The following is a 19,090-nucleotide window of genomic DNA, read 5'->3' on the forward strand; positions in this document are numbered from 1 at the left end:
TCATCTAAATTGCCTGTTTGTGGCGACATGTAGCATTATATTCTATGGTGAGACTAATATCTCTAGCAGTTCTAAGAGTCATAGAGCCTACAAGGCGGGGGATGAATCACGATTCACACAATACGCATTCGAGGTATTGCTAGGCCGATGGAATCATCTGGCTTACCTTGGAATAAATTTTACTGTTCTATGGAAAAACCTCTTGGGCATATCTCTTTTGATATGTTAAATAGGTCACTATGAATGCATGTGATACTTGGTTATAAATTACGTTAAATAGCGGGATACTCGGTCTTAATTCCCAACTTAGATTCACTTGCCACTAACATATACCTGTTCACTTTTCTTCATGTCAATATCCGGCATCCCAACCAAAGGCACAGAAGTGATTTAGATACGTACTATCAGAACTTTACATGGAAGTAGCCTACTGGCTCGATACGTATTGCTGCCGACATCCCGGCTCCGGCCTTAAAATGGAGCTTTCACTTGACAAGCCAGGTACCTACCTACCTACCTACCTATCTAGGTAGCTACCTCTCAAGACTCTTGGTAGACCGAAGAAGGAATGAGTTGGTAAATTCCCATCAATTGATTGAGTTATGATGTAATTATCTTATATCTATATGTCCATCTCCTGTATCTTATACATACCTATGGCTTGAAGTACCCCTCCAGGGCATTATAAGCGAAGTGGTATGCCATCAATTTAGCAATTTGAGATCACCGCGCCTCAATTTCCATCTCAGAGGGTTATCTGGTACTAGGCCTCCATTTACATCGACTTGCGGGCAATGATATGGGCGTATGATCTGCGGAATCCTTCCTAAGGATGATTCTCGGCAGGTATCTGTCGATGTGGAAGAACTACCTCATATGATGGAATTAAGATGCCATATCTAAGATCTATCGGATAGGAGGCCGACTTTATACTGAACCGGTGAGCGACATACTTAAAAAAGGGCCCGAATAGGTAATGTCGGCTTTAGTATATCTAGGAGAAACTCTAGTTCATCTAGGGTTGAGTGGTGGTATAATTGATAGAACCTGCGTCTACATTTCCCTCTTGTAGAGGCATCGAGCCAAGGAGGTTACTTCGTCGTGTATTCATGTTCCTTCATGGCACGGCAACGCGTATCCTTTATTGCAAGAGGATCGAGGTAAATGAATTTGCTTTCTTGAGCCGCCATGCCGAGCTGCGGCGCACTGCATGAACATTGCTTATTACTTTCGGGGGGAATCGTAACGGCGTCGAATCTCCCTCCAGTACATCTAACCGAACACCTAGGTACCTTTTAGCTTTATATGTACCACGGTTACTTGAATAACCCAACACCAAGGTTGCGGCCGAACTAATATCTGGCCATACCTATTATGCGCTTGCCTTGTCTGGACCAAGCTCCTATGTAAGGGCTGAAGTAGGTAATAACATATGGTAAATCTTCCTCCTAGGATCGGAGCCATCCCATGCGGAAGGTGCGCGGATACCGCGATATGTGAACCCTTGCCTGGGTCCTGGAGAGGCCTATGTAATATGACGTGAGATCCCTCGGTCAACCAGGCCAAATCCTCCTCGGTCGTGACAGGGCAATGGCCCGCAGCCAAGGCTAGGTCGCGAAGTTTGACATTGTAGCAGCCAGATAGGTAAGCATACCTAGTTCCTTATTCGAATAGCAGGAGACCGGCATGATCAACGCAGGGGTTGTGTGCTTGTGAGACTTCCAAGCAGAGAAATGCAAGGGAAGTTCGGGTCCTGTGCGGATGTTGCATGCTTTACGACTCTTGTACCTTAGATTCAGCCCTAGGCACGACGCGGGGATTTGGGGCTGGCCTGTGCCCTTGTTTCCCTATTCCTTATTGGGGTGATGGGTGAGCGGTCGCATTTTCGTCAAAAAGCTTAGGCCTGTTTGCCCATTGCGTATTTCGGTCGGATGGGATCGCTTCGCAGCGTATTTCACAGCAAGTCGGCTTTTCGTATCAACAGGTTTGCGGACCGATCTTCTCACATCGAAGAATCGGTGTACGCAATATTATCCGGATAATACTACTGCTTTCTGAACTGGGGACCCATGAATGTATCTGCCTAGAGTAAGCGTCTATTAGTAGGACGGCCTACTTCCCCTGAGTACTGTATCCAGAGATTTGGGGGGGTCCGCAGAAAGTATCCATATCAGAACAACCACACGAGGAGGGGGAAAAAAGAAGGAAAAGAACAAGAAAACCCATCGCGTTTCACAGAGCTGATACGAGCTATGTCGACATCGTCAACATCATTAACACCGGTGCTAGTGGCACAGAAGAGTTCGCATAAATAAAATTAATTCGATGTTGATGCAAAGGTGGCTGAGCCCTATTCCGAAAACCAGCACAGCCGTTTTATTCTCTTCGCGAACAAATAACGCGCCGCGGCACTAAGCTCAGAGCACCCGGCATGACCGAAGCCACTCCACGCAGTAAGCGAGGGATGAAAATAATAAAAATAATTTTCTTGACACTCCAAGTAACAGGTGGAGGAGGCGGTAGTAAAACTTAGGTAGGCGAATAAAAAGAACAAATGGGACTCTTATCGACGTCGGAGTTCTTGCAAGATGATGATGACTCTAAACAACGCGGAGTTGCGGAATTAATCTGTCGAGAGACATGGAGGTATATACACAGATAGAAAGGAACAAAGAAATGGTCGTAACAGACATGAGCGAAATAACACCGTTCTCCCTGATTCTGATAAACAGTGTCGTAAAACAGGTACATCCTTTTCTCCCCTGATATTTAGCCACCCCGTGTAGAGAGAAAATGATAGGTCAAAATCACTTCGAAATTGTATAGAAGTGTTGCCCGTACAGCTTTAGAGAACGGATGTCTGCATCCCAGCTCGGGATAGACGCGTTGCAATTCCTAGCGTAGATACCGACCATAAGAAAAAAAAAAGTAAAACTCATCGGAACTCCTCCGGCTCCTTCGGGACGCCGCTCGTGCCTCAATATGCTGAGATGAGCTGAGTCGTTTGATGCTCCTCCTTTGTTGGGATCTCAAAACCCAGCCCACTGTTCTCTCGTTGGATACCTCCCGATGGTTAACGGCGATGTTCAAGGGGGACATTATCACCGTAGAATCCTCCCTGGCTACCAGACGCTAGGCAAGCCAAGCAAACACCTCCGCCGTACACTCGTGTATGCCGCTTCCAACCAGCACCTGAATCGTCCGTTACCGATATAATCTCGCCCTTAACGTCGATCTCCCTGGAATCGAGCGATTCGTGCGGCGCAAGGGGCAAGATTGGACTTGAAGACGGGAATGAGCTGGGGGCAAAAGATGCCCCATCGTGTTCCGAGTCCGTATGCGCTGGTCCGAGGGGTAGCATCTTTGCGTACGACCGTCTCCTCGGAATGGAGGGAGAATCTTGATCGTGGGCCAATGCAGTCGTGTTCGACTCGGGTGAATCTGACAGTGTATAATCTGGATTCGGCTGGTGGAAGAAGCTCGTATCCAGAGCACCCATGGTAGAAGCCGCAGCGCTTAGCCGGCGATCTTGAAAAGTAAAAACCCCTATTAAGAGAGTAGGTGGTGTTAGCGGCGGCGGCGGCGGCGGGCCAGATTTAAAGATCAGTGGCATGCCTGCTTCTATGTTCACGGGAGCTGCCATATCCCCCTGATGCCCTTCGCTGCTATCTCGGTCTCTAGGCATATCCATAGTGTGTTTCTTTTGCCCTTCGCCCAAGTTCCTATCAGCCCCCAGCTGTGAAGCTCCTGATGGCTGTTTCAGTGACATGACCTCGTTCTGAAAGATAACCCCACGAGACTTTTCTGAAATCCAAGGTCTGTTCGCGGTAGTAGGGCTGGCGTCTAGCTGACTAGTGTAAGTTGGGGTTTGTGACTTATATCTTCTCTTAAACACCAGTAGCAGCACACCGAGGGAAGTGAATCCTAAGCAGGTGAACAAGAGCCGCAGAGGGGTCCCCGGTATCGTATATAAGATACCGGGGGTCTGCTGCAGAGACAGGTTCACAGCGGGCATGTTTTCTTATTGGGGAAACTAATAATCATATGAGTTTCTGCGCCGTCTGGGGTCGGGCCTTCACCGATGTATGTATCTTGTACCAAGATGTGAAAGCTCGAGGGTGTACCGGGATGTCGATCGGGACAAATCAAGGACTGAGCAAGGGTTCTTGCTCTACTCAGCGTGTTTGGCCTCGATATCAAGCACACCGTGAAATATGCGCGTGTGGCATGAAGCGGCCCGGCTCGTAGACCAGGGAGGAGGGAGTGTGCAGATGTGGGAACTTGATGACTTTGGTAAGTAGATGATGGATAAATCGCGGTCGCTCGATAGGTCAAGATGCTCAACAAACAAGGGCTAGACCGGCAGCTTACAAGTTGGGGTCCTAAAAGGAGGGCCGCGGGGGATAAGATCACTCGCGGCTGCATAGAGCAGAGAGAAAGCACTCGGGTAGACGTCTTTATAGTCAATCTCGAGCTTATAAGCACGGCTTAACCCAACTATTGCGGAGCTACGTAGTTGACAGCCCAGACATGGAAGAAAACAGGATATAAGCGCCCTCGATGCTGTTAAAGGTTTCCTACCAAGCCAAAGGCGGGAGAAGGGGAGAAATTTATACGGGCGTTACCTAGAGCTAGTACTACTACATCAAGTCAAAGTCCCGTTACCAAGACATAACTTGACGAGACTAAGTGACAAGGGCCATTTACAAAGGAGGTACCTACCTACAATCATGAAAATAAACAGCCCGAGCGTCTGGGGAGGGTGTGAGTGTGAGTGGGGAGGGCGTGGGTTTGTGAATGTAGCTACTTTCCTCTTCAAGGCCCCGCCATCTTGGTCAGTCAGCCTCAATTGAGGAAACACGGATGACTTGGCGGCTTGCCTCTTCGGGCCCGTATATGAGAAGTCGGATATGTCATTGGGTAAGTACCTCTTAACTCAGGTATATAATTCACGCGAAAACGGCGGGCCGGGTCTAGGTAGGACAGCCGGTCAGATGCTTAAGTGTATTAGACTGCATGTACTCGAAGTGATCGATGCAAGCGGGATGGATTATACAGTCGAGCAGTCCTACGGATTAAGGTTGAATGACGCCCCAAGTTATTGGAGTCAACGCCTTTTATGCCGGCATGTTGCACGATACCTAGTAGAAAAATGATTCATATGTGTATTTGAAATTGCGGCAAAAAAAAAACCTGGCCGAATTGCGTGGTCGACGAAATTATCTGAGGCACAAAACTACGCCGTAAGCTTAGCCGTCAGTCGGGATCTGTCCGGCCACTTCGGTTGACAAGGGAGCACGAGACGAGGTGAGAGAGATATTAGTGTAGGTAATCTAGGATGAGGTGAAGAACGAGACGGGACGCAACCTTGAAAGAAATTTGCGTGTTAGCTGGAATCAAACAAATTAAGACGGTGATCCCTGCTATTCTTCAGCGAGCTCAAATGAGACTCTCGAGAGTACGGACTTTTGTATTTTTCTATGTGGAGTGCTGTGGAGCTGTTGAGTGCTTTGAAGCTAGGTAACTATGTCCTGTTTATTTGGAGTTATCCTCTTGCGCATACTCTGGAGAAGAAGTGATGATATGAAAGGCAAGAAGAGGTTATTGGTAGAACTTAGATCGCCTTCGGCCTAGATTCTTGTTACATAGGTGCGATACCTAGGTAGGTAGGTACCTGCTTATAAGGTGGTCGTGGCTCTTTCGTGACGGATGATGCATCGTGACGCTCGGGCTTAAGCATTGGTTTTCCGTGGGCGCTAGAACTCTCCAGCTCTTCGGACAGTCATGATGTTACTATGCTTAGCTGGTCCGTGACATACCAGGTAAGCTATGCCTGGATAGCTACTATGTAGATGTTTAAGGGAAGGCAATAATTATAGGTACGTGTATCATTTTCAGCCGACGCAGCTGAATCGGGGCCCAATAGGACGGCCGGGGAGTATGAATTCAGGGTCTGTGTCGTAAATATGCACGGCATGTGAGCACATTAGCCTCCTATATCCCATGGTTGATGTCTAGACGCGCACTTGATCCTAGAGGTACAAGGCTGTGGATGGCTGACATGTACTACATAGATATTAAAAGCATAGGTAGATATTAAAAGTATGCGCGGTAGCGTGGCCAAGACTACTTGTCATGCTTGTAAGAGAACCGTATCTGTAAAAGAATTGATACGGCATTAGTCGAATCCCCGAAGCATTGAGGGACATAGGGACATCTGGACATCTTTTCAAGTATCGTACTAAATGGAAGGCGGTTAGCATACCTCCTATTGATGATTAATTTAGGAAGATACCTATATGTGAGTTTGCTAAGTTAATAGTTATAATAAATGGGACTGACGGATCCTTTTTTTTTTTTTTTTTTTTTTTTTTTCTCTTGCCTTCCCTCTCTAGGTTCATCCGCTTAATTAATGATTGAGAACAATCAAGGATATTTTGCAAGACTACTTCTGGAACGAGTTTAGCCTCGTACCACTAGCCCTATCTTGTACGAAGGTGGTCTGGGTAGTGAACGGGGTTCAGCTGAGGTGAGCCCTATGCCGCGTTAGCAAACCTGGTTCGAGAGTCGATCCCCGGCGGAGCGATGGACCCGGGGCAGCAAGATGGAAGTCGCCGGTGTCTAAAAAACGGCAAAAGAAAATTACTTGACGAGAGAGCTAGATGAGAAGAAGATGGCCCACGAACCACTTGAAGCACAGCCCCTTATTCGCCCCTTATTTCTCGGTTATTAGGCGATAGTGAAGTAGAACACGAGACTCGTAGAGCGGCAATATACACAAGGGGATCGAGGAATTCCTCGCTCCTACAAGCTCTCGCGGGGTTTTTGGAGTTGCCTTTTTTTTTTTTTTTTTTTTTTTTTTTTTTAAATAAAGGAAATGCCGGGGGAAAACAAGGTAAACGTCGACTGTTGTTTCTCTTTGAGACGCCGGCATACCTTGCACACCTAGGTAACCTTGCATATATACCTTGAGTACCTTGCGTACTTTGCATACCTTACCTCCTTACCTAAGGTAGCTTGTGAGTGGACATCTACGTAGGGCATGCAACGAGGTACTACTCTTCTACTTCTCTACTCCTTGGCTATTCCTTGACGAGTAGACGAGCAGACGAATAGTAAGCGAGATAGTATCATGTAATAGAGCGGCGCAGTGATGCTTGTGGGTAAACAAACAAAGGTGAACGGCATACGTCAGGTATGGGCCGATGCATGATACAACTGCCGCTGGTATCGATGCTGAATCTTGGTTACATCCGTAGGTGGTTGAACGATGGGTAGTGGTGAACATGAACCAATCTTGAAAAATTGAGAGTTACGAATAGAGAGGAAGAGAAAGGCCGTCGAATAAGCGGCCATTCGGATTTTGGGGGCGAAAGATTGTAGTTAGAAACAGGTATCGGATAGGCTGGTGGGATGGTGGGATAGGGCCTGGGCTGTCCAACAGTGTGGGCGTAGTGGATGTGCAGTGGATGCAGTTGGATGATTTTCAGCTGAGTTCACGTTGGCGAGTGGATCTTTATTTTGAATCAATTATGTCAGTACTGAGGTACATACGATACCCTGGGTAACGGGTTAGGCTGGTTAGGGCGGATTAAGGTAGGTACCTGGTAGCAGGTACGGTTTACAACACGATGTAACTTGGTCCTTTAGGTACTAGGTTAGGTACCGCCTACCTACATAGTATGTGTTACCATCGGCATCCATCACTTACCAGGCCCCAACCCCACAACTCTATTCATCCATCTTACTTTTTCTTTTTATTTTATTTTTTATTTTTTTTATGTGTGTCCCTCCCATCCTCCTCCTCATTAGTTATCCTAAAATTTGTCCCACCGGTTTACCTACACGTTCTTGTTCCCTTTTCTCTCTCTCTTTTTTTTTTTCTTTTTCTCTTTCGTACGACCGTATGACGGACAGAATTAACCAGGTCCAATACAATTAACTAAAACGTGGCCTTATGGTCATTATTCTTGGCCGTCTCCATCCCTCGGCGCCATCTTAGATGATAGTTGGCCGAATTATCGCTCTCGATTTGCGACTCTTGTCTGACCGATTAGTAACGGTTTCATATCAGTCAGCCTTGCCACCAACTTCATAGCTTCAGCAAGGCTTGCTTCATCGTTCAAATCCTTGTCTCGTTTTTTTTATTTCTTTTTTATTTCTCCTTCTCTCTGCTCTTCGTACTTTGAATACCGACTTAGACTTGAACCTAATAGTTAGGTAGACTACCTACTACACCGCCTCCCTGCTACGGCGGCTGATCCTAGGCCCATGATCCATCATCTTTCTTATCCTTGACCTTTCTTATATTTTGCCCTTCCTGTTTCTGGCAAGGTCGCAGTCTACTATGTCGTAAGGACGCGCAAGCCTAGGCGACGGACCAGGGGGTTAATGTTGATCGTTAGTACGAGGCTCTTGGAGGCGAAAGGCGAATTAAAACAAGACCGACTTGTCCTATCCAGTGGATGGCTTTTTAGGAGAGTAGAAAAAAAAAAACACTGCCACCGTAGCCACGTTACAGTGTACTACTACGCTCTCGGTCCTCTGACCTTTTTATTCTTGACCGCTTAATTCCTATCTTAGGAGTAATACCTCTCTTCCGCCACGGTATATGATCCATCAAGTTATTTTATGTATTTAATGTGTATCCATCTAAGGTTGAGACGTTGCACGAAGAACATCGACGTGTGTGGTTAGCTGATATAAGACAAAAATAGGTAACTAAGCTCTCAGATATGACGGTATACGATAGTATACGATATATACACCTAAGTGGTAATACCCAAGGTATTTGATAATATATGGTATGTTACCTTACGTACTAGTTCAACTCACCCTGACCATACCTTCATCAGAAACTTTTCGTCCGGGGTCCTTGTACCTACTGCTTACTACGTAAATCGTAGTAGGCAGTTCCACGGTTATGTGATATTTCTGGGTATATCTTAGGTTAGGTGGTACTTATACCTTACCTAGTACCTATCTACGAGAAACGAGAAACGAGAAATAAGAAATAGCCGCGGCGAATAAGGAGCAAGCCGGCGCTTAAGCCCATCCTTCTCCCCTTTTTACTTTTCTTCACAGTTAATGTGCAGTTAGGTACCTAACTTCAACTGTCACATCGGCGGCTGAAAGATCTAACTATTGTCAAATTATTGATAGCACATGGTTCAATGTTGCTTATTAAGAGGTATTTTATATATTTTGGTACGGGTATAGCTCGGTAACCCGTCTATTTATTTTCCTTAATCTTCTCCACTGAACAATCCTCCCCTCCCCCCTCGTCACCCGCCCCCCCCTTGTCTCCGATAATCACTCGGCGTCTTTCTTGCGTATTGCAGCAAGCGTCTCTCAGCCCTACGAGATTTAGGCCCGGAGATCCTGTGGTCGATCCACCACACTGCATTTTCGATCCACGCGTACCATTGGATGCCCAACAGTCCCAAATTCCGACTAGTCTCGAGGTACTAACATAGTATGGTAAATTCTGCTACCCCATGCTGCTCGTGGCTGCAGTGTCAGTCTGTTGGTCACAAGTGACGCCTGCGTTGCAACCCGAACCCGAATTTGAATTACTACCTTGAAAAAATGTACCATGTTCTGGCGTTGCAACTGACTAACAACACCCTTCACCAACATAGCCCAAATCTCTCTACCAATCCCAACCAACGACATGGAAAATTATCCTCAGCGCACGTTAGCACATCTCCGAGCCACCAGATCTAATGGCTATAATTTATAATTCAGTGGCTACTAGGAAATCCACTGTCTGCGTCATCTAGCCAAGGATAGATTCAATATTCGGCTTGAATAACAGACACGTGATCACCAGCTTGCCTTACCATAGCATGTCTACGTTTACGCTGACGCTATGCCTTTAGGACCTAGTCCTTGGCTCTTCTGGCTCTCCGCTTTCCACATGGCAGATGCAATGCGCGACTTTAAGCTATACGACCCAAATGACGACCTTCTTTTGGCCCGCTCTACCCGAGTCGGGCGAATTTGTTTTGGTCGTCCTACTGGCTCGTTTACGGTTGGGTTGCAAACAAAACCTACGACCCAGTTGAGTTGTCCGATCGGTTGTTTAGTACACAACGTTGATGTTGATGTTTTGACACGCTTTCTCGCCTGTCAAAAAAAAAGTCTAATCATGGTTCAGTCCAAGTTCGTCTGAGCCTCACGGCTACATTACGGCTACAGCATTTCTGCCTGCTCAGTTTCGTCAGCTTATTTGCCTTAAGAGACCATGCCAGGTTCTAAACATTAGGTGCTGGTCATAATTCGTGGTTTTGAATTCTGATATCTCTAGGTATGGGAGTGATGATTGAATTGGGTAGTCGATAGGACCCTACGTCAAAAATCCCTCCCCATCTCATTCCTAGGGTATAGAACTAATCCGACGACTCTTTAGCTCAACCAAATCCACTTCTCTCTACTCTACTTGTCTGACCCGTTCTCACATAAATACCTAGACTTATTTGGTATAGGAATGATAAATGATACACGATCCACGCATTACGAGCTTCCGGTTTTTCTCTTTTGGTTGGAGCACCAAGGGCATCGTTCCTATCTGACTCATGCTCTTGTGATATTACAAAGGTGAATGACCTATCCATCACTGGGGCGAGTTCAAAACTTGTCCTCGCAATCTATCAAAGGAGAACCTTAAAGCCGACGATCCCGAATAAGCGATACACATTTTTACTGCGATAGGGCAAATGCTAGATTTTACAACTAAACATCGAGCTCCTTAGTCGTAGTGGTCATCAATAGAAGCTCAACATGAGCTTAATCAGCTTTCAGAGACACCAACTATAACATCGTGAAATATTGAAATATTCTCTCAGATCAGTATAACAGCTGACAAATCCAGATATGGTCCTTCGCCTACCCACTGAACGGCTTACACGCAAGTCATACAGAGATATTAGTATGAACCCGCAATGCAGTTGATTGTAATATCCACTTGTATACCTGGTGCAACACCAATGCACATGGGTTGCCACAGTGACCTCTCGTTTCACCGGACATATCAAAGCGTCGTATCAGCTACATCTAACTTTCGTAAAGTGACGGTCTAAGTGAGGTTAGGTACTCTATTTATGGTCTTGGATTTGGGGGCTAGATGACGTGGACCAGTTGCGGCGCATTTGAAAAGGGACTTGACAGCTCGCATATCTTGGGCACCACGAATAACTCCAAGGACTTAGTGTTAGCTCAGCATCTGGAGATGGCCTGAGTTTGGGACGCGATCTTTTCCGAGCTTGTTGGCCGATAATTCGGTATCTAGGCGACCCGTACTTGCACGGCGTGAGTCCAACACCCGGGAAATCTGTTTATTCCCCCTATACCGGTATCTGAATTCAAACACCGTCTGACATAGCGGGATTATCGCGCTCTAGAGTCAGATGGGTATTCTACTGGAGAAATAATCTGAGGCAGACCACGTATGTGCTGACGGCTGCCATGCATCCTAACGGTCATACTCATACCCACCACCGCGGAGAGATTTTGGCGCCCCGTGCAGTTCGACTGCGGGATTAAGGTTTCTACTTCCTGGGCAACTCAGACGGTGCCCGGAAGACATATCCCGGAGTGGTCTCTTGCAGTCCTAGGACCGTAACGCCGTCGTTGTTTCTCCGGGGTTGACCTAGCAAAAGGGTAAGTAGAGGTACCTGTTACTAAAATTGGATTTCCATACCTACATGTATGTACGAAATAAATTTTACTTTACAACTTACTTTACAACTTACTTTACAACTATGACCACGTCGCTACCAGCTTAATGTGTTTCAAGAGGCGTGCGAGTTATCAACTTCGGAAACCAAAGGTAGAGTGTTGGCTTGCCTCGGTAGCACCACGTAGCCTTTATGGATCGCAAAATTATTGTGATGCTATTCTGAATACCGGAAGATACAGTAAATATACTTGATGTGAGTCTTAGGTACATGTAGTAACATCCTTAAACTATGAACTATTATTTATTCCGAATAACTTGACACCCGAACGATCCACCTAATTCGCACGGGACAAGTCTTTGCTATATGGATAAGCATGATACGAGGGGAAAGGCCACGCTCATAACGTAAACTTAAATCTATAAGTTTGAGGATGGTATCTATATACATAAATCTACCCCTAGGTGCTTATAGGTGTATGTTAATATTAAAATCCTTAACCGTAGAGGGGGGAAAATACTAAAATTATTCTTACCTCATCGAATACTGACCCTTCGATTCAGATAAATGCTTCGCATATGAATGTCACGTACCAATATGACCTTGTGATCTTCTAACTTGGTTCCACTGAGAATACAATATTAAATCATAGACTCCTAACCTAAAGGGGGAGAATACCCAGCGATCGGAAGCCAACTACCTTGAGAACCTAACTAAGGCTATAGGTAAACCGCTCCATTCGTTAGTCGTAGAGATAGCTTCATCAGCGGTGCAAACCGAAGTCAGAGTTTATGATCGGGATTTAATCGACTGAACGAACAAAGACGTGGGTGGTAGCGTTTCATTATGGTACATGTCATTCTCTCGTCTAATATTTCCCCTTCAGCTACTCCCCTTGCGTCTACGACTTCTTATAAGGCGAGGATTAACCGTAGTACTATGCTGGAGTAAAAGGCTGGCTAACTTGATGCTAATAGAGATGGGCCGTGCGAACTTTCAGCTTATGGAGTTTCGCCAGATCTTCGGCTGGGTAAACGTATGCGTACCTACCTTCTCTTCTCTTCTCTTGTCTTTTCTCGTACGGCTTGGCTTGGGTTTAGCACGAACTCCTAACTCTTGTTTCATGCATGAAGTTACCTATCTAACCCCCTTTTAGGATGTTTATTACGTATATCATCGTGCCATTCGTGGCGAGTACGTGGTGACAGTAGGATCCCGTACTGATGAGGTGAGTCTGTGTAAACGCTCGCGAGCTGGTCAGGGTACATCATATCAGTTACTAATAGGATGGAAATATGTCTGTGCCTCGTGGACAGGCTGAAAAGGTTGTGTAACAGGCAAGGTTATTTCTCGAGGCTGGCTAGCTGGCCAGCTGGCTTCTCTAGGTGTTCTGGACGGCGAAGTAGGTTACACGGCGCCGGGAAACACGTTGCCAATGTTATACAGAGTTGCATCATGTCAGTGATGTAGCGGCGGGATGACATGCATAACAAGAAACTAGGGAGACGCGATGCGGGTGTGTTACAATATGTAGTAACGTGAAGGCTTAGTGAGCGACAATACCCAGTGACGTAGAATCTAGATCATCGAATTGAAATGGGTTCTAACGAAGTTCAGTATTTTACTACCCTGCAATGCTATCAACTTGGAATGGCAACTTCAGCTTGGTCTGTTGCACATAGGTTGGATTGGTAGCTATACGACACTTCTGTGTGTTCGGAAGCACTATTTGATATTCGACAGCTAAGTATCAGGAGGTGGAAGATTAATGATCTCCCTTGTTCGTTTTAGTTTGTTGAGGGTATAGCAATCGATGGGACGGTCAAGAATAACCAGCTGAATAACACATAAGATCATTTTTCTTTTGCAGACCATAATCCACCGCCGGCTTACCCATTCTGGCCATTTCAGCTCCAGACAAACATCAACGTGTAAGGTGGCGCGGCCGTAAGAGGATGACACAGGCCATGTGAATAGTCGAAACGTAGATTCGGGTACAACAGTGAACTTCAATTAGTGGAATTCCCAAAAATAAAACCACGTTCGCAAAACCGGGTGAAACGTGTGGAATATTGTATCTTTCCTACCTATCCACCAGTAAACGCCACCAATTTAACCGCGAGCCGAGTCAGGTCATGAACTCGGGCTTGGTATCAACTATGACATGAGATAACGCGGGAATGAATGCAACCGTCACATCATACAGCAAGACTAACAGATCATCATAGGCTCTCCTTGCCCGGGTATAGCCGGAGCCCCCTCACTTCGCTCCTCCTCCATCATGTCGATGAGGTCGTCCAAGTTGGAATCCAAATTCTCTGCAGCCTCCTGATCTAGGCATTCCTTGAGTAGCCGTCGATACTTGTCAATTTTGTCGCCGGTTCCGGACACACCTAACGCATCAACGTACTCTTTCTCCGCGCGACGCTGCTCCGCGGCGAGCTCCTTCAACTCTTGCGCAAGCTTTATTCGCTCTTCGTACGAATTGTCACCAGTGTCACCATTCATCATCGACACGGCTTGCTCGACAGAAGCGTGCACATAGTATTGGCTCTGGCTTGCTAGTAATGATACAACTTGCTGCTGTAAGATAGTAGCGTCACCAACAACCTTTGATGCTGCCTCGGGAGATTCCAACTGGCAGTCTAGTTCGGCAATTTGCGCTCTTACGACGGCAAGCTCATTTTGGGTGTTGGCAAGAATACGGCGAGCCTCCACCTCGGCCTCATTCTTTTCTTTCCATTCCTCATCATAGCTATGTGCGAGATCCTGGAACTTCTGCAAGACGAGTGGTGTTATCTTATTCTGGACTGTATTTGCCGCTTCCGAATTATACGTGACAGCTAGTTTAGAAACGGATTCCGTGAGAGCATCACGGAAGGATACGTGTCGCTGAGACTCAGGGGCAAACGGAGAGGAGGACCGTTGAGGTACTCGCTCCTTTGGATTCTTCGCAGCATTTAATTCCTTGATCAAATCTTCCGCGCGTACTCCCTCTGCGTTGGGAATGTCCGTGGAGGCGCCTCGGCCAAGAAGGGCTCGTATGCACTTACGAGCGTTGGTCTTTGCCGCCAAGTGAAGAGCGGTATTACCGCCATTGTCTTGGGCGTCGATGAGGTGCTGGACGAAGTTGGGGTCATGCGTTTCTTGGAGCTTGTTTAGAATATTATCGAGATAGTAACGGCAACAAGAAGTGCTCGTTATCCGGCCACTCTTCATAATAGCTGCGTGATGAATTACTGTACAACCCGAATCGTCGCGTGCGTCGATGGTATCCCATAGTTCCTTCATAACCTGAGGAAAGGTTTGCTTCTCGTAGCAATTGGTGAAATTGACGGATCGCATGAATGGGGTCTCTCCCTTACAGTTTTGAACTCCTAAGGTAGCTCCAAATCTCTTTAGTTGCTTGATGACGTCTACGTCGCCCATGGCGCTGGCCCAGTGAAGGGCAGTATGCTTCTCCGTGTCGATCGGCCAGTCAGGCTGGAAATTGGGAGGGGGCTCGGGACGAAAGTTGGGGGCCTCGTTGCGAGATAGGAGGAAGTAGTCTAATAGCTCATCGCCATAGACCGAATGTTGCTGTTCTGTAAGATCTTGTATATTCTCCTCCCGTTTTCTCTTGCGGTGCCCGGTCGAATAATGTGACAGGTCGTGGCGATCATCCTCTGCCATATACGAAACGGAAGCGACAGTAACGTTATCTGGTGTATCATCTTCATTTAACTGCTGGCTTGCGGTCTCAAGTTCTTGGGGCGGCGGAGCACCTATAACAGATTAGTAGTTGTCCGATGATAAAGCAGTTGAAGTACCATACCCCATTTCGGTACTGCCGGCTTTCTAGGAGCCTTGGGCTTGCTCGCATGTCGAGGTGCCGGGGGTGGGCTCTGGTTTCCGGGGACGAACTCGAAGATAGGTCGAAGACGCTCGAAGATGTTGTTTCGGTGCGCAAGTTGTTCTCCTGCTTCTAAAGGAATCCACGTGCCCTGGTATTTCCCATATCCACCCTGGATCTTCTCATGGACGTCTTTCTGCACCTCGCGCTCGAGGATTCTCGTACGGGCGGGCTTGTCAAACCCTGCAGCTTTGAGAATATGCGTTGCATTAACCCAGTCATCTTGTCGCCGGCGCATTACATGCTCCTTATTATCACCACCGAACTGAAATTCGTATACAGGAACCTGTCGCCATAATTTGTCAGTATCAGTAGGATGCTTCATCGCCAAAAGCCGAGAGCCGGATCTCCTTATGGAAGGGGGCTTCTTATAGAGTTGGTTAGTGATGGGATCCAAGAAAAAGTTACTTACACCACTATATGTAGCACTGTAAATGCCAGCAGTAACGCTTACGCCAGCGCTCGCGCCAGCGCTAGCAGCGTCTTTCACCATATCTGTTACTTGAACCCAATTGGGCCCGAAGGTAGGATATGAGCAAAGTTATATGTAGCGACAGAGATAGAAGAGGCTGCGTGATGCGATGACGATACGGGGACGAGGATAAGATATAAAATCAATATAAAATCACCGGTGCACAAACGAATTAAGAAGACGACAACACAAATCACACTATGTTAACACTATGTTAACTATGTTAATGAGGAAAATTTGAGGGGAACGAGGCTGCACAATCATGAGGTCGTTGAATAGTTGGATCTTCGAAGGTGATTGGCGGCCGGGGTAGGTTGACGGTGGGTGATGATTTTGTGAAAGTTGCTGCGACTTTGAACGCGGAGACGCGAAATTCAGGAAAAGAGCATGGGGGGGAAACGACGCGGTACGGATGTACACTACTCTTACACGCGTAAATTGAGTGGAAGATCACCTGATATGTTTATATAAGAATGTACCTAAGATACCTAGGTACCTACCCCCCTCTTCCATCAGAACCTTACCGGTATCCACATAAAGAGATAGGTACCTGGTACCTAACCCGACTTGAGCGTCGAAAAAGAAAAAGAAAAAGAAAACAAAACATCTTCACAAACTAACAACATTTTCCTTTATCAGACGGTGCTGACGCTCTTGATTGGCTTGGTCAAATAGCTTACATACCTCGCCCTCTCTACCAATTCTATTCCTTCAAGCAAATATTTTGCTTTGCTTTTTTCAGTCTTCAACATGTCAAATTTCATTCGCCAGTTATTACCGGTATATTGGTATCGAATGTCAATCATTCTCCCTTCAGTTGACAATCACTGGTCATTGTTTCGTATAAAGCACATTGTTAGAGATTTGAATAGTGCCCATCACTTCAATTTTGAAATGTACCATCCTCCAGTCCTCTATTCTAGGTCGGCCACTGGCTTACTTAGATACCTAACCTGTCGTTTCTATTGATTGTTATGACATATTTTGGAATTCCGATATGATATTGGACGTATTATCGAAACTGGATAACTACCTACCTACCTACCTACCTAACCTACCTAGATACCTTACCTATTAACTACGGCGTATCGTCTATCCCGTTCCCCTAGTCCTCACCCTTCCATGTTGACCCTCTAGACTCAGAAGCAAAGACATTACCTACCTAAGGTAGCTTTACCAACCGAGAACGACGATGTCTGTTTCGGTTCAGGCCCTTGCTGAAAGCGTTGAACATGCTTGTGGGACTATTGCAGACCTCCTTGTCAGCCTGAGTAAGCTGGTCCCATTGGCCAAGGCTAGCTTGCTACCCGTGGCTGCAGAATGTTTAACTATGAAGACTGTGATGGGAAATCTGGGAGGTCTCCTGACCCCCGGAGGGCCTACGGACCCATACGTGGTATATGAGGATCATAATAGACAAGTTGAGAGTCTCGGACCCTGTTTCGAGGTTATCCTTCATGCCATATCAGAAATACTCGTCGACGTTGATCACGAGACTACACGTTTACGTCGCTATCACAGCTGGGGAGATCCTCTTGCATCTTCAAAAGCAGTTCCAGCCACACAGGACTTCTTCATAGATGCTGGATTCTGTCTGCGGAGAAGCCGATCCTCCCTGTATCTTATAATCGATTGTCTCCAGAGGTAATATAGCTAGTGTTTTAGTTAAGCTGTCGCAGAATACTTTACTAATGCATAATTTAGAGGAATTTTGTCAGGGGCAACTATTCAACTGATAGACCAAACTTTTCTAACCCATCCCTCGTTTACGAAAATAGTCGAGTCTTCGAGGCTCCAACCTTTGGTAGCTATCGAATTGCGTGAGACCTCAAAACAACCAGATGTACGGTCCCTCTTAAGCAAATATCGGTCCAAAAGTCTACGTCCCCGCGAAAATGACCATAGCCTCACCCGCATGCTCCACCACGCAATCACTGGGTGGGATTATAATGCCGTACATAGATGCCTCTTAGCGAAAACCAACCCAGACACCCCTCTTGAAGAATCAGGAATTGCACCAATTCACCGAGCTCTAGGTCGAATCGAAGTGGCGCTCGCTTCGGAAAATAAGACGGCCGTAAGAACTTCCACTTCGATTGTGATGGCCTTACTTATTGCAGGTGCGAGTCTCAAAGTGCGGGACGAAAACGGTCGAACTCCCCTCATACGGGCCACTATGAACGAAATGCCCGACACTTTAATATCCTTGATGTTAGAATTCGGAGCTTGCCCAGACGCCAAAGACGGGCACAAGAACACGGCTCTTCATTACGCGGCGATGAAGGTCGCTTCGGATGAAATGGGAAACGTTGATACCGTTCGGATTTTGCTGGCCCACGGCGCAGATCAAAGCCTTAGGAGTAAGAGGGGACGTACTCCTTTACACGAAGCGGTGTCATTTGAATGTTTCGACCGCGGTCGGGAGCTCTTGGACTACGGAGCCGACTCCGAAATAGCGGATAATAATGGGTGGACACCCTTACTTTGTGCAGTCACGCAAGGGAATTTGGCGTTTACGGAGTTTCTATGTGATCGCGGTGCTATTGTTGACAAGAAAGATAAAAACGGGTACACGGCCCTACACTACGCTATCTCGCAAGGATCTGAGGAAATATCCAAGGCTTTGCTAGACGCCGGCGCAGATGTGAACCTCATCTCCAAAGGTGAAACTCCCCTCTGTCGAGCAACATCCAAGTCAAACCTGCGGCTTGTTAAACTTCTTTTATCGTATGATGCCGACGTTGATTTGCCGTCTCCGGGCTACTACGGTGCCCTATCGATTCACGTTGCCGCTATGGGGAGAGATGTGGCTATTTCCGAAGCTCTTCTAGGGGCGGGATCTCCCATCAACGCATTAGACGATGAAGGCCGCACGCCGCTGAGGTGGGCGATGGATGGAGGGAAGAATGAGTTGGTACATTTTCTAATGAGTAAAGGAGCTGCTAAGTAGCCTTAATTTGCCCGAACTTGTTCGTTTTCATCGGGATATTGTATCGACCTAATTCGATTGGATTAGGAAATTCGGTTATGCGTAATACTTTAAGGGTT

The 19,090-nt window shown here is 46.6% G+C and overlaps 4 protein-coding genes across 4 annotated transcripts; 2 read left to right on the top strand and 2 right to left on the bottom strand.

Moving 5' to 3' along the window:
* Nucleotides 1–2,912: 2,912 nt before the first annotated feature.
* Nucleotides 2,913–4,245, bottom strand: F4812DRAFT_101250 (uncharacterized protein). Its single transcript, XM_047929253.1, has one exon. It carries the CDS (start codon nucleotides 4,013–4,015, stop codon nucleotides 3,074–3,076), a length of 942 nt encoding a protein of 313 aa, XP_047788572.1. The 5' UTR covers nucleotides 4,016–4,245; the 3' UTR covers nucleotides 2,913–3,073.
* Nucleotides 4,246–9,773: 5,528 nt separating this feature from the next.
* Nucleotides 9,774–10,346, top strand: F4812DRAFT_101297 (uncharacterized protein). Its single transcript, XM_047929254.1, has 2 exons — nucleotides 9,774–10,062; nucleotides 10,160–10,346. Exons 1-2 carry the CDS (start codon nucleotides 9,872–9,874, stop codon nucleotides 10,278–10,280), a joined length of 312 nt encoding a protein of 103 aa, XP_047788573.1. The 5' UTR covers nucleotides 9,774–9,871; the 3' UTR covers nucleotides 10,281–10,346.
* Nucleotides 10,347–13,889: 3,543 nt separating this feature from the next.
* F4812DRAFT_452111 (apses-domain-containing protein) lies at nucleotides 13,890–15,808 on the bottom strand (the record flags this gene model as incomplete). Its single annotated transcript, XM_047936302.1, has 2 exons — nucleotides 13,890–15,442; nucleotides 15,493–15,808. 2 exons carry the CDS (start codon nucleotides 15,806–15,808, stop codon nucleotides 13,890–13,892), a joined length of 1,869 nt encoding a protein of 622 aa, XP_047788574.1.
* Nucleotides 15,809–17,123: 1,315 nt separating this feature from the next.
* On the top strand, nucleotides 17,124–19,037 carry F4812DRAFT_101374 (ankyrin repeat-containing domain protein). The gene is made up of 2 exons (XM_047929255.1): nucleotides 17,124–17,686; nucleotides 17,747–19,037. The coding sequence occupies exons 1-2, from the start codon at nucleotides 17,235–17,237 to the stop codon at nucleotides 18,990–18,992; spliced, it is 1,698 nt and encodes a 565-aa protein (XP_047788575.1). The 5' UTR covers nucleotides 17,124–17,234; the 3' UTR covers nucleotides 18,993–19,037.
* The last annotated feature ends 53 nt before the right edge of the window (nucleotides 19,038–19,090 follow it).

Source organism: Daldinia caldariorum, assembly GCF_022478825.1.
Source record: "Daldinia caldariorum strain CBS 122874 unplaced genomic scaffold F4812scaffold_13, whole genome shotgun sequence".
NCBI classification, from domain to species: domain Eukaryota; kingdom Fungi; phylum Ascomycota; class Sordariomycetes; order Xylariales; family Hypoxylaceae; genus Daldinia; species Daldinia caldariorum.